Source organism: Coptis chinensis, chromosome 3, assembly GCF_015680905.1.
Source record: "Coptis chinensis isolate HL-2020 chromosome 3, ASM1568090v1, whole genome shotgun sequence".
Lineage (NCBI taxonomy): Eukaryota > Viridiplantae > Streptophyta > Magnoliopsida > Ranunculales > Ranunculaceae > Coptis > Coptis chinensis.
In genome coordinates, this window is record NC_141458.1 from 111,357,354 (window position 1) to 111,372,537 (window position 15,184).

Here is a 15,184-nt window from a genome sequence, read left to right on the forward strand (position 1 = left end):
AAGCAACTGCTTTCAGAGTCTTGACCAGTCCACTCCGCAAAATTCAGCGATTACGACTCCCAGTCACTAAGTTACGAAGGAGCAACACTTGAGGGAAAGAATTGATTCCTTTCTTCTTCACAAAGTTTATCAATTAGTGGTAGAGGGTTTTGATGTTGTGATTACCAGCAGAGAAGGCAGCAATTACGTGAGTCTATTTTTGTATTGAATGTTTTAGAAGCTGGGTATCATTCATGTAGTGTCATTCATGTAGTGTTACAACTGTTGGAAGAAATAAAGGCCGTATTTATGTAGTGTTACAACTGTATCATTCATGTAGTGTCAATAGAAGCTGGGTAGGAGAAGCTGGGTGGGTTGACAATCATTAGTGTTACAACTGTAAAAAATAGAGGATCATATTGATCTATCAGTAAAGTTACTGAGATCTTCTGTTGCTGGAGATGCCTGCGTACCATTCACATTAGAGGCGACCAATTTCTTCCTAGGTTATTATTTTAAAATGGAAATGAAAATATTAGCAAAATATAGTTCCAAGCAATGTTCTAAACAGTAGATTTTCATGCTACACTTTCATAATACGTCGAAAGATCATGCTGAACATAATCTTTTTGTTTCGTGCTTAGATTTGTCAACTGGGAAAAGATGGATGAATGTTCTTACCAAGAAGCAAGTTCTTTAGATTGATGACCATGTGTAGTTCGGATTTTCGATGCACTTTCACAATACGTCGAAAGATATTTCAATTATCCATCTACACTTTCCTCAAAATGAGTCATTTTATAAGATTCTCTTATCTCCAAATTAGATGAACATAATCTTTTTGTTTCGTGCTTAGATTTGTTAACTGGGAAAAGATGGATGGATGTTCTTACCAAGAAGCAAGTTCTCTAGATTGATGACCATGTGTAGTTCGGATTTTCGATGACAATTTAATATTGTCTATCATGAGAATCAGTCTATCAATCTATTACAACATTGCTTGAACTTAATTTGATTTTTGTTCTGAAGGATATTCATGAACTTCTCGAGTTTCACAGAAGTTGGTTAGAGCTCCCCTAAACCAATATTCCAGGTATAATATTTCACCCGCTTTTGTCCAGTTACATATCTATCATTATATTGATTGTTTGTTATTTACGAGTACAACTATATCAACATATTAACGGGAATCGAAATGTCATTTGAATATTTTCTATCATGAGAATCAGTCTATTAAAATATTGTTTGAACTTAATTTGATTTTTTGTTCAGGAGGATATTCATGAGCTTCTCTTGAGTTTCACAAAAGTTGGTTAGAGCTCCCCTAAACCAATATTCCAGGTATAATATTTCATCCGCTTTTGTTCTTAGAACTCTCCTTATTAAACCATCATTTCAATTATTATACCATTTAACTTTCTGCATAATTTCCTTCCTAGGCAATCATGGTGAAAGAACGAATTGCAACACTATGAAATACTATTATGTGATTTCACTTTATGTCATAACCACTTTAATATCTATCACACACATATATTTGTTCACACATATATTTTTGTCCAGTTACATATCTATCATTATATTGATTGTTTGTTAGTTACGAGTACAACTATATCAACATATTAACGGGCGTATCTTAGGTCGCGACTTCATTATCCACAAACTGGAGAAATGAAAGAGAGGGGAAAGGAGTCGTTAATTCACACAGTCAATTCCATAGCACGACATCCTGTTACGCCTCCCAATTCGATATATGTGCCTCCCCATCAAAGATATGCTACGCCCTCGAATTTGGTATATGTGCCTCCTAATCGAAGATCTACTCCTTCTCCATCTGATGTGCTTCATAATCAAAGATCTACTCCTTCTCCATCTGTTGTGCCTCATAATCGAAGATCTACTCCTTCTCCATCGGTTGTGCCTCCTAATCGAAGATCTAATGCAGCTCCCAATAGACTATCTGTTGTGCCTCCTAATCGAAAATTTACTGCAGCTCCCAATAGACTATCTGTTGTGCCTCTTAATCGAAAATTTACTGCAGCTCCCAATAGGCTATCTATTGTGCCTCCTAATCGAAGATCCACTACAGTTCCCACTAGGCTATATGTTGTGCCTCCTAATCGAAGTTTTATTGCGGTTCCCAATATGTTATCTGTTGTGCCTCCCAGTCAAAGATCTATTGCACCTCCTAATCGGAGATTTGTTGCACAACGTCTTCGAAGAGAAAGGGAAATGCAAGTGCCTCTAGATCACGATCAAATGACTATAGCATAACAAAATCGGAGACAGAGAGAAAAAGATGTTATGTCTGATTATATAGCAGATTCCTTTAAGAAGACGAGGTCAACATACGAAGTTGAGTCCTCTTCATCAATGTATGATATCTCTTACAGAGAAAACCAGCCTCCAGTCACAAAAGATGTAACAATGCAAAGTTGTGAGGATAACACTATGTAAGTTAAGTGCTTAAATTCTCACTCTTATGTTAGGTTTCAACATACCGTAAAGCATGATATATCATAGGTCTATTTTTGCAGTGATCATGATATGACTGTATTTGACAAAAGTGAAGAAGAAATTCTTAATCCTCATAGAGGTCATGCGCTTCCATTTCCAAATCGCCGTCACTTTTTGGGAAATATGGATGTTCTTTGTCCATTTTGTTCGGCCATTCATTGGAAAGATGAACAGTTATCGAAATCAAGGCGCAACCGACCTTTATTTGAAACTTGATGTTTACAAGGAAAAGTTAAGCTACCGCTTCTTTCTCCACTGCCTCCGGCACTTAAATCTGTATTCGAAGGATCTAATAAACGTGCAAGATTATTCCGTGAGCATATTCGGCAATACAATGTGTGTAATGCCTTTACCAGTCTTGGTTGCAAATTTAACGATCGTGTGTTACATGGGCGTGGTCCAACCTCATTCACTGTTCATAGGGAGTTGCGACACCAAATCGGTTCATTGTTGCCTGATCCGGGGATGGAACCTAAGTTTTCGCAACTTTATATTTATGATCCCCTAGCTGCTTTGGATCACCGCCACAATCGCAACCCGAATTTGTCAAGGGAAGTGTTGAAAATTGTACAATAAACTCTTCTGCAGACCCACAAGTTTTGTGATATCTATAAGCAAGCATTTGAGGTTTTAACGAAAATGCTTCGAAATAACAATGTTCCGTCCATCTACACTATGATCCGCGTTCGGATAGACGAAGGTACAATCTTCCGACAACTGATGAGATCGCAGTGATATTGCCTGGAGATGGGAGTAAGGTTGATGCCATGCGTGATATTGTACTTCGCTTGAGAGGAGGGCATGAGTTGGAACGGATAAGCGAATGTCATCCCGCTTATTTGCCTTTGCATTATGTTTTTATGTTTCCTTATGGGGATTTGGGTTGGTCACCTGATTTAAAGTTGTGGGACATCAAGAGAAATGCTCCAAGCAATGCAAGACTGACCCAATTATTGTATTACGCCTACCGTTTGTTTGAACGACCCACAGAGTACTCATCCATCTTGCTGGGGTGTAAATTGTTGCATGAATTTTTTGTTGATGCTTGGGCTGCATATGAACAGAACCGTCCATACATTAGACTAAATCAAGACACCATCCGTTCGGATGTGTACAAGTGCTTGACGATGTTGCACTTGAGGGATTAAGTCCCCGATCAAATTGGCCAACGATTCATTTTGCCTTCCTCGCATGTTGGAAGTCCAAGGCACATGTACGAGATTTTTAGGATTCAATGGCTATCACCCGCACTATAAGCACCCGGATATTTTTCTTACAAAGGACTCGCAAACCCTAATTGGCGGAAATTAAAATGCGCTCAAGGAATACCAAACTTCAACACTTCGCCTGAAATAGTTGAACGGGTATTCGAAATAAACGAAAAAGTAATTATGAAAGAAATCTTGAAGAATGATATCTTCGGTCGGGTGGTTACATATGTTTATACCATTGAATTTCAGAAGCGCGGTCTTCCACACATGCATTGTCTTTTATTTCTCGCGCATGATGACAAGATCCGAAATAGTGAGCAAGTGGATAAATTTGTATGTGCTGAATTCCCAGACCCCGACACCCACCCTGCATTGTTTGAAACAGTGAAGAAGTGCATGGTTCATGGCCCCTGTGGTGATCGAGATCCGAGTGCTTCATGTATGGAAAATGGTCGATGCACCAAAGGCTATCCAAAAGAGTTTGTGGAGGAAACAATTATGGATAAAAAAGGGTACTCCATTTATCGAAAGCGCGACACTAGCAAGAAATATTTTGTGAAGAGGAAGAATAAAATGGTTAAAGTTGATAATGGTGATGTTGTTCCCTATAATGCATATCTGTCTGAAATGTTTGACTGCCATATCAATGTTGAAGTTTGTGCATCGTGTCAAGCTGTTAAATATATTAACAAGTACATCTACAAAGGCTATGACAAAGCAACAGTGGTGGCATCAGGAACAAATGATGAGATTCAGCAATATATCGATGCGAGGTACATTGGACCAACAGAAGCTGCATGGCATCTATTTCATAATCCAATGCATAAAGAGTTTCTAAGTGTCCAACGATTGGCGCTTCATTTGGAAGGTATGCATAGGGTTGTTTTCAATAGCAAAGAGCCTATGGATGCAATTCTTGCCCGAGCCAGAGACCAAACTTCAACACTGACAACTTTCTTTAAACGTTGTGATGAAGATCTAGATGCACGAGCATATACCTATCAAGAATTTCTACGACACTATGTTTTCCACAAAGACTCTCAAGAGTGGACTCCTAGGACTCAGGGACCTTCCATTGGTAGGATGTATTTTGCAAGCCCTAATGCCGGGAAGAGATTTTATCTACGCTTGCTACTTACTGTTGTAAAAGGGCCTACCTCCTTTGCATATCTTTATAAAGTCGGTGATACCGTGTACAACACATACAAAGAAGCATGTATTGCCCGTGGGCTGTTGGAAGCTGATGATGAGTGGATACAATGCCTAGAAGAGGCGGCGATAATGAAAACTTGATATCAACTGCAGAGGTTATTTTGTGTAATTCTTTTAGAGTGTCATCCATTACGACAAGATCTACTTTGGAGCAAATTTGCATCGAGTATATGTGATGATCTTGGACACTGGCTTCGAACAAAACATGGCAATCTCTGCCCACAACTTCAACAGTTACATAACTTCCTAAAAAGATGAAATTTCGTTTAGAAAGATTTAGTGAAAGATGGAAATCTAAAGTAAAGAGATATCTTTTGCAAGTTATAAAAAGTAATTGTATTTATTGCTCCCCCAAAATAAAGGAACGTGAGAGATGAAGAATCGAGTGGCCAAGAAATACAAAAGTGGAAGATCTAACACAAAACAACGGGTGACAGAGAGACCATTTCCCGATCTCCCACTAGATATCATGGAAAACATCATGAGACGTCTATACTATGCATATCACGTTTGTGCACTTGTAGTTTGTAAAAGACGGCGTTCAATGTATGGCGTTCCACCATTGCAAATTAAACTGCAAGTTACAAATCATAATTGAAAATAATTGATCCCATTTCTGAACAGGCAAGTTACAAATCATAATTGATCCCGTTGAAAATAAATAGTTACCTAAGAATTGAGATACTTTTTAAGTTTTAAACTTATAAGAAGTGGCAATACTTGCAAATACATATACATACATATTGGCCTATAAATATTTAATGAAGTCAAAGGATAGACTTGTTCTTAATAACCATCTCCATCTTTTTGTAGTGTATCATTTGTCACATAATACCTATAACTATTAACATAGATAGTGCAGATGAGGGCTATTCACTATAACATCAGAACATATAACTCCAGTGACTATTCACTACCAGTGAGATTGATTACGATAAATAATCATGAGTATATAAGTTATCCAAACTTAAAAAGCAATGGCAGGAGAAAAGGCACTGCAGTCACAAAAGGATGAGATGATGCAGACAATTACCACGGAACATATGGGATGAGACCAAAAGTAGGGTACCATTGTCCGGCAACTAAACATGTCAATGGGTGCAATACTCCCTACAGAAACCGTATACAATATATAAATAGAACAAAACCTAGGACGGATTTTGCAGTAAAGTGTGAAAATCAGCCAAACACACCCAATTCTGACATGAATCACTTACAAAGATTACTAATCATCACAGCAGAATCAAAGAAGAAAACTTGACAGTAGAGTCCATAATTTGACCCAGTGCACCTCGAGGTAATAACTCTTTCACAATCCAACCTGATGAAATGATGAAAATGCTATGGAAACTGTTGTCATTTAAGAACCGCCTACAACCAATTCTTCATGGCGCCTGTCACATGTTTCCAGTCATTCAACATGACTAAGAGGTGACTTACTGACTAATTCATTCACGGCATTGATTCCGACTGAACCTGTCATACGATACCATCGGGAGACCCACTAAGAATTTCATTTCCACCGTACAGTGTCCGGTATAAAGAAGGCTCTCTAAATATCACTAATCTACTGCCTTCAACATCATCCCTACATAGCGGTTTTCTGTAAATTCACCACAAGTTTTTAGTGTGTCTGTCAAATGCCTACTTGCTGCATTGCACTTCTCAAGTCATAGTTACAATCTTACAGATAGTGCAAAACTCAAAGTAGCGTTTTGGCGCATATTCCAATATAGCTATTTTTCAAAATCAGCCTACTTGCTATATTTGAACCTTAAAATTATATAAGACTAAGGTATATGTAGAGCAAACCTGCTTCTTCTTTCACAAAATTGCATCTAAACTGGAAGCAGTTGCCGCCTTTCTGAAACTCTACTTCTCCAGTGTGTTTCTCTATATGATGTGCCTAGGCTATCTTTTGTATCTAGAATTCTAGACAAACCTCGGCATCAATTGTCAACTCTTCATTGCCATTGCATATGACGGTACATGTTCTCAGAAATTTTTCTAATAACAATGAAAGTGGAGTAAGATCTAATCATGAGATTGAAAATGAAAATGAAAAAAGTGAAACATACATACAACAAAGACAACTAAAACCAGTTAATACTAACAACCTGGTCAAATTGATCAAGATTTTTTACAGCCTCTGCAATTGCTTCCTGGTTTTTCTCATCCCACTTTTTCTTCCTTTCTTTCTGTTCACATACCATGATTAGTCATAATTGAGAACTAAGACATAGAGTTCAATTCAGTAAGTCAAGATGTTTCCAAATGAAGACTTGTTTGAATAAAGTACACAAAAATCCAATGACAAACCTCGACAATTGTCAACTCTTCATTGCCATAATCCTACCTTTAAACGGGAAGTCAAACTAATCTTGTGAAAAGCTCATAGACCAATTTACATCCTACATGCCACTACCCAAGATGATTTTTTCTTCCTTTCTTTAGGCCCATGAAGGATTCGCAACCAGTGATATTCCTACATGACATAAAGACCTCGACATAAAACTATGATCTAACATTCAACTAAGAAACACATTATCTGCATATAAATTTATGCTAACACTAACCTGATGATCTAACATTCTCGATAATACAACCATTTGCATCAGCCTTAACAACTTTCGAAGCAACGAAAAGTCTTCATTAGAATATCATCAAAGGTGGATTGGACTCCTTCGAAAAAGCATGAAGCGAATCAAATATCGCTCACATTATTAACATGCACATATATTCAGCCTGTATCCACTGGAGTCTCTGAAGGTAGAACCCACCCCAGCTGGGCCTGGGTTGCCTTTTGCCGCTCCGTCAGTGTTTATCTTAATGCAATCTCCAACAGGTAGGCGGTAGCAACCAGTTGCAAGGCTTAATTCTCGGTGCAGGTCCTGGCTTGAGGTCAAGGCCCCAAGTTTTCATGATGTGTTTATCATGCGTGGAATTATAAGTATACCCGTTAGATAGGTGAGCAGTTGTGTTAATATGCGCATATATAAATTTATGACAGAAAGGTATACTCTGTTTCGGTGTGTCCAAATGGCAACCATGCCACTTCGAATTGCTGCCCACCACAAATTACTTATGAGAGGGAAACTCTTCCCTTTCGCACATGCTTCTTTGAGGTTTCGAAAGTTTGCTGTGGTTTTGAATTTGCTTGAAATCCAATTCCAAATAACTTTGGCAAGGGGGCATGTCCACAGTAGATGTTCCAAGTCTTTCGTTTTTTGACTGACAGATGCAACACTTTGACACTAAGTGAATGCCCTTCCTTCTTACTGCTTCCTGTATTGCAGCGCACCATGGCGTAACTTTCAGGCTATTGCATAGAGTTGAGGGGTGAACAAAGGGTCTCCTGGAGAGTATAATCTTGGTAAGAAAACCCTTGCCAAAATTCAAATCTTAGTGCGCTCAGTACTTTGGTCACCAAGCTAGACGACAAACTACATGTTTTTCCAGTAGTTAACAAAATCAAGCACAGTTTGGTACTAATGTACCATAGATAGTCACAATAGAAGTAAGTGAATACATTAAACAACGGCAGTAACAATAAATTTATGAAAATTTTACCGAAGGAATATTTAAAGCATTGAAATCCTCATCAGTAAAGTACTTAAGACCAACCATATCAATCTGCAGAAAGATGCACATGCAGTTAATCAGTAAAAAAGGACAATTAGTAAATGGTTTTGTATCGGCAAAAGGACAATTAGTTAGATTTAAAATATACTCCAAGCCTTTAGTTATGTTCTTCTCTCAATTGAAGGAAGCGACCAATACAGAGAGTATGGCAAAGAAAAAGAATGGGGAAGATTCAGCCATTATACCTTCAGTGACTCTCGCATACCAATGACACACTAAAAATCCCTTGTCCTAGGAAGCCATATCATACGTTTTGACCTCGTTTAATTTTGGAAGAAGAGAATAATAAGAGAGAGGGTTTGAAGAGATGATTTTTTTTTTTTTTTTAGTGGGAGTGTTTTGTAGAATTGAAAAAAAATATAGAAAGAGGTTTTTATCTATTTTGGGTCACGAACAATTGAAATCGGCAAAAAATAACGTATAATTTTTTTTTTTTTTTTATGTAAAATCTGATGTGTCAGTCTTAGAAAAAAAAATGGGGGCTGACGTAGGTCAATAGGAGCATTTTCCACTACTCAGTATTAATGGTCTTTGATAGGACTACTAAAAAGGTCTTAAATTTAGTTGTTGTGATAAACCCAGTGAAATTTGTGGCTTGTTTAGCAGTTGCCATAATTAAGTTTTAGGAGACGGACGACACAATTTTTGCTATTCATGTGTTAAATTTCAACGGACGGCATAAATTGTCGTTTGTTTAAAAGACGACATGTTATGCCGTCTTATCTATTTAGCACTTCAAAACATAAAGGAATATTGGAATGAAATTCAAGGTTTTGGCCTGGCCGACAAGGTAAAAATCCTAAAAATCATATGTGGCAAGGTTTTAGCAACTCCTTTTAGGCAGCCCTCCATTTGACTTGCTCTGATAATCTATTGATGGGCATGACTAGTCTTTGATGTATAATGTGTATTAATATGTTCTTTGGTCTTTCAATGCCTAGGTAGCTTATTATCTTTTCATTGAATTGAAAGAAAAGTGTGGTTCAGCTTGTTTGAGATTGGTGCAATAATCATTTATCGAAAAGAAAAAAAAGAGATTGGTGCAATAATCGTATGTTGAAATTTTAGCACGTCTACTTGGATTAAGAAAGTTATCCGGTTTTTGAAAGAAAATTGCCAAACAAGGTGAAAAGAGACTCTGGATATGCACCCAAAATGAAAACAAGTCCTTGATTTTTTTTCTTGTTCATATTTGCTTTCATTTGGAGAAAATTACCGTAAAATACATCAAATTTTGATGTTGGTTTCAAAAAAGAGACTGGTTCCTCTATAACCGGGTACATAAATTGATCTATGTACCACACACACACATATCTCGTATCTCGGCACACACACACATCTCGGAGCACACACACAGTATCGAGGCATACACACACATCTCGGATTCGGATCAACAGCGAGATAGCACGGTTACAGAGATAATCTATGTACCCGGTTGTAGAGATCTCGAGTCCTTCAAAAAATATAACAAACTATTTTTTTATTCGATAAAACATTGAACTTTCCAAAAGTTTCAATTGATACATACGGTCTAATTAATCTACCAGCATGCTTACGTGGACTGTTAGAGAAATTCCCAAATTTATCAATATGCTAGTGTGTTTTATCAAAGATCTGGGCTACCACGAGGATATCCCTATAGGGATGAGTGTTTCGGATCCAACGGTCCGAAAATCAAAAACAAAAAGAAAGAGAAAGAATATGGGTTTGTTTTTTATTTTCGGACCGTTAGATCTCGGATCCAACGGTCTCGGCTGGCGTCCCTATAGGGATATCCTCGTGTTTATCAAATAGATCATTTGGACCATGAAAAGACACGTGGCAAAAAAAATGTTTAAACTAAATAAAAACTAAATTCTGTTACTACTCTAATGAAAAAAAATACACTTTTTCTAAAATAGTGTAACTTAATTGTTAAACAATTCCTAGTTATATGGATATGATCATAAACTACACAAAGACCATTTTTATTTTTATTTTTTTGGTAAAGCTTAACAAACCAATTACTTCATCTTCTTCTCCGTGTTTTCTCAAATTTCTTTGCAAGTCCAAATCAAATCTTCGAAAACTTAATCAATGAGCACCGTTCACAAATCAAGAAGCAAATAAGCAGGTTGAAAGTAATCTTCATCAATTACTTTGAAGATATATATTGAATGTCACTAGCTAACACTATTAATCTTTATATATATATAATAGCAGTCCCTTTTCAAGCCCTCTAAAGGTGTCCACGTCAACAGGGAGATTACTAAAAATTTGGAGAAAAAAAAGGGAAGTTTAACTCAACTCCACAAAACCCGACTTTCTTCTTCACGTAGGAAACCAATAAAAAAACCCACGACTATTCCAAAAAAAAGAAAAACCCTCAGACTAAAATTAAAAACAACCCTAGAGATTCTCTCGCTGAAATTTTGTCTCTCTTCTTTCAATTTCTTTCTATTGACTGTTGTGGTTTGCTGATGATTGATATTTTGCTACTGATTTCTTTATTTTCTTTTAGTACTTGATTTTTGGTTATTTGCTGCCGACTGGTTGTCTCTTTATTTTTGGGTTGTTGCCGACTGATTGATAAGAATGTGTTTAGTTTAGGATGAAAATATATAGATCATTAAACTGAACTGAGATTGTTGCTCCGTTGAAAAGTATTTTACTGGGATTCATGATGAACATCAAGACAATATATCTGCAGATTATATAGTCATCTATGCATTTACTTTTAATTTTTTTGTGAGAGATGGGTGGGGTAGGTTAGGGAGTGTTTGTGTGCGTGTGGAGGGACGTCAAACAACAGTAGAACATGATAGTCAGGGATGGTCAAGATTTTCCAGTGCACATAACTTTTTATAATATAAATGAATTGTTGATCATAACCACCCTGCATGGGAATCTGATGAAACTATCGAGTATATGTTCTTCCTGCTGCTCAGCTCTTGGTGTGAAAAGAAACAGTTTTACTTGCATCCTGTATGAATTGTATGATTCTTGAGTCCAACCTTTTTAGTTGAAACTTCTCAGCTTTTTAGTAAGGCATTGAGCTCTTTAAGCTAAGGATACATAGAGTAAGGTAATATTTGAAATCTTCAGTCATTGGATTTTGTCTATAAAACATGACCAGAACTCCTTAAAAACAACTTGGAGTTGATGAAAATAGAATGAATTGATTGAATCAGGATCTGCTGCCTCCAATATAGTAAATTGCTAACTATAAACAAAATACAAGTGATAGGAGCCAAAAAAGATAACAATGGCATGACAGCTTCGAGCTCAATCGATAGCGTGCCATCTGACTCTGAGGGGATAAAAACATTTTTTACGACTGGTATAGGCCCTTGCACATCATAGATTCCTAGCTTATGGCTGAATATGGCAAGACCGAATAATGATCCTGGTGCCAGAGTTGTAATGTTTGAAGCACACCTTTTATTGTTTGAACAATATAGCAGATATAGTATAATCTAATATCATACAAAGGAAGCCATCAAGTACCTTCCAAAGCTGCTAACAAGGCACTTTTGGTGAGTTCCAAGAACTCTTCGGAAGCTGCAGAGAAATTAGATTAAAGTTAGACATTCCAAGTTTTCTTACCCACTAATGTGAGCAAAATATTAGTGGATAGGTATACTCATGTGAAAAGGACAAAATTCCTTGATCTTTTATTGGTCTAAGTGACAGTAACCATATGTAAGGAAAGGGCTCACAACCATCACCCCAGACATCTATTTCCAAAAGATTTGAAGCATTTCCAGCGCAAATGCAATAAATGATATAAGGACTATTAACTCTCCATGTTTAAAAGCATTATATTTGAGAAGTGAGTCATATCATGCAGTAGGCTGCACCATTTGAATCAATCAAAATTTTTATCTGGGAGATGGAAGAAGGTAGAGCTGAGATAAATTCTTCATTCTAACGAAGAAACTAACAAAACAAAGAGAACTTAGAATACTAGCTAAAAGGTTTTGTCAGTATGCAAACCCTTAAAACCAAAAACAACAACGAAATCATACCCAAAGCAGTGCATGTCATCAAGGGGTGGACCTACGTGAGGACATTATAGGTGTAATATGAAAGTAGTTTAGTGCCAAGCATGGACGTTGGCCTTTTGATTTTACCACTTTGAAGTTTGAAAGCCTTAAATTTGAATTTTTTCAAAAACTGTGCCAAGATTACACTACAAAAAAGTGGGGGGTGGACATAAATCCTTCTACCGGATACAAATTTGTTCACATTTTGTTTTCAAAGCACAAAAAAAAAAGTGGCGAGTGTGCCTTCACTTCACATTGGTTCACCTACAAAGCTCTAATAAGAATAAACCAAAACTTCTCTTCAAGCTAAAATTCGTGAAATATTCATGTCAAAAGATTAAGTTTAACAATAACCGAAAAGAAAATTTGTGTCTTGGATTAAATCAAGGTGATAAGTTATTGAAAGGCTTAAAGCGTAGTTGTTGTTGTTATAAATTCGACTACTGCTTCCACGTCGGACGATGAGATTGGATCATCATCAAGTGGTGTGATTCACCATTCACCCACACAAGTGTTGAAGAATTTTAACGAGATTCGTAGTCTTCGAATTGAGCTACCCAGTGAGGAATTGGAGATAGGGGATATTGTTTTATTGAAATGGCGAGCGGATTTTGGTTCATCGCTTGATAAATGTTTCATTTTAGGCGTGTCGTCAGTTATTCCTAAGGAGAATAATATTACTAGGGCTGTTGGTAATAGTTCAGATGATAATGGGAGTATTCCTGAATCATTTTGTACAAATGGGGGTTTGAAATTGCGAGTGGTTTGGACTATTAGCTCTTTGATTGCTGCTTCGGCTAGGCATTATTTGCTACAGCCTATAATTGTTGAGCATCAGACGTTTAACAATTTGGTTTTAACTAATGCGGATGGGCAAGGGATGTTTTGTATAAATAAAGATCAGCTGGAGGAACTGAGGGTGAAGCCGTTATCGCCATCTACTGATATATATATATTTGGCTTGATATGAATGATTTGATCGTCACACAGAAACCTTGAACACACACTCTTTCACTCAATGATTAGGCTGTATACACAATCTCCATTACTGAGCTCAGTGATTTAGACATTCTTCTAATCATTTATCGGTGTAATTTAGACATGTTTAAACAATGATGAAGTTTGTGTAGCATGTCACTGAGATACACCCTTGGCAGAGATGTTATTATTTGCAAGATAGGTGTATATATGTGAAAGCACCTCTGTCATTAAATTGCATCATAATCTTTTATCTAAATCTCCGTGCATCACACATGCAAATAAGTATCAACACCCGAACAAGCCATAATGTAGAAATAACCTCTTGAATTTAGTCTACGATAAAGGTTTCTTCATTCACCATGAAACAAGTAGGAAGGATGGCAAGACAATTTGCTAAACCAAGGTCCAATCCATTTGAGGTCAGGAATGGGGAAAAACTTCCCAGCTATCAGGGGGACAATATCAATAGTGATGCCTTCAATGAGAAATCTAGAACACCTGATCCCTAAAGGCTGCTTCGAGCCTATGTGCAGTCCGCGTCTACTTTGAAGTTTGAACCTCCTCAAATCATTTGCCACTGGTGGATGTGTAGCTATGCAAAGAGTCACAAAGTGGAATCTTGATTTTGCTGAACACAGTGAGCAAGGGGACAGATATGTGGACTTACAAACTTGCGTGCATTAATTGTTATATAGACCTGTTTAAATATTCTTTTGATTTTGAATGCTTCTTTCTTTTAAGGTTCATTCATAATACTTTACACTTTACAGGTCCCTTACTATGAAATCAAACACTCGAACTAGAACTAGGATAAGTGAGAGGACGATTATACTGTCTTCTAATTTTCAAGATCATCCGCAAGTCGCCCATGACAATTCTTAGTTTGTCATTTCAAGGAATATTGTTGAATGGTGGCCATGTATTAGATGCTCTACTATTGCATTTGATAAAATTGGGACATTGAATACTAGGGAGCTTATGTGCAAAGCAATTGAGCGAACTCATGGACAAATAGGCTTTGATAACACAAAAGTAGCTTCCTTTGTATTCCCAGGTTGTGAAAAGGAAGCTCTTGCCATGGAAAAGAGGCTACGCACCCAATTAGAAGGTAATAGATAAATAGTATACATGCATTCCCTATCTTCCTATTGCTTCTTGAAGTGAATTAAATATTTAAGTGACTATTGCCTCTGTTTCAATCTTTTTTTTTTTTTTTAGTATTTTCCATCATTTTACTATAAAACATTTGGCATTAGCAAAGATATGTATCGAGTTTTTGACAATGTCCTATATATCGTGACGATATGTATATATTTTGCATAAACCATAAGCGTAGTCTACTGATTGCACAGGTTGAGGGATGTACTCAGAAGGAATAGAATGACCATAAAGAACAAATCAAAAAAAGTAGGTGAATTAACTTATTTTTGTTATATTTCTAATTCTTATCGTCATTCTCAGACATCCTAAGTGGCGGTCTTATCCTAGGTGGCGCTCTCCCAAGAGAGAGTGAAGCCATGAAGACGAGGGCCTAGAAAAAGCAAGCCTTTGGTTTCAGCAAGTTCGAGTGATAAGTAGGCCTTCTTCCGAGTTTTTTAAATTGCAATTCCAAAAAAA

The 15,184-nt window shown here is 37.0% G+C and overlaps 1 protein-coding gene and 1 pseudogene across 1 annotated transcript; both read left to right on the forward strand.

Moving 5' to 3' along the window:
• Positions 1 to 3,887: 3,887 nt before the first annotated feature.
• LOC147512984 (uncharacterized) lies at positions 3,888 to 5,000 on the forward strand. The gene has a single exon (XM_086598841.1). It carries the CDS (start codon positions 3,888 to 3,890, stop codon positions 4,998 to 5,000), a length of 1,113 nt encoding a protein of 370 aa, XP_086454967.1.
• Positions 5,001 to 11,924: 6,924 nt separating this feature from the next.
• LOC147512985 (F-box protein At5g46170 pseudogene) lies at positions 11,925 to 13,556 on the forward strand (annotated as a pseudogene).
• Positions 13,557 to 15,184: the final 1,628 nt, after the last annotated feature.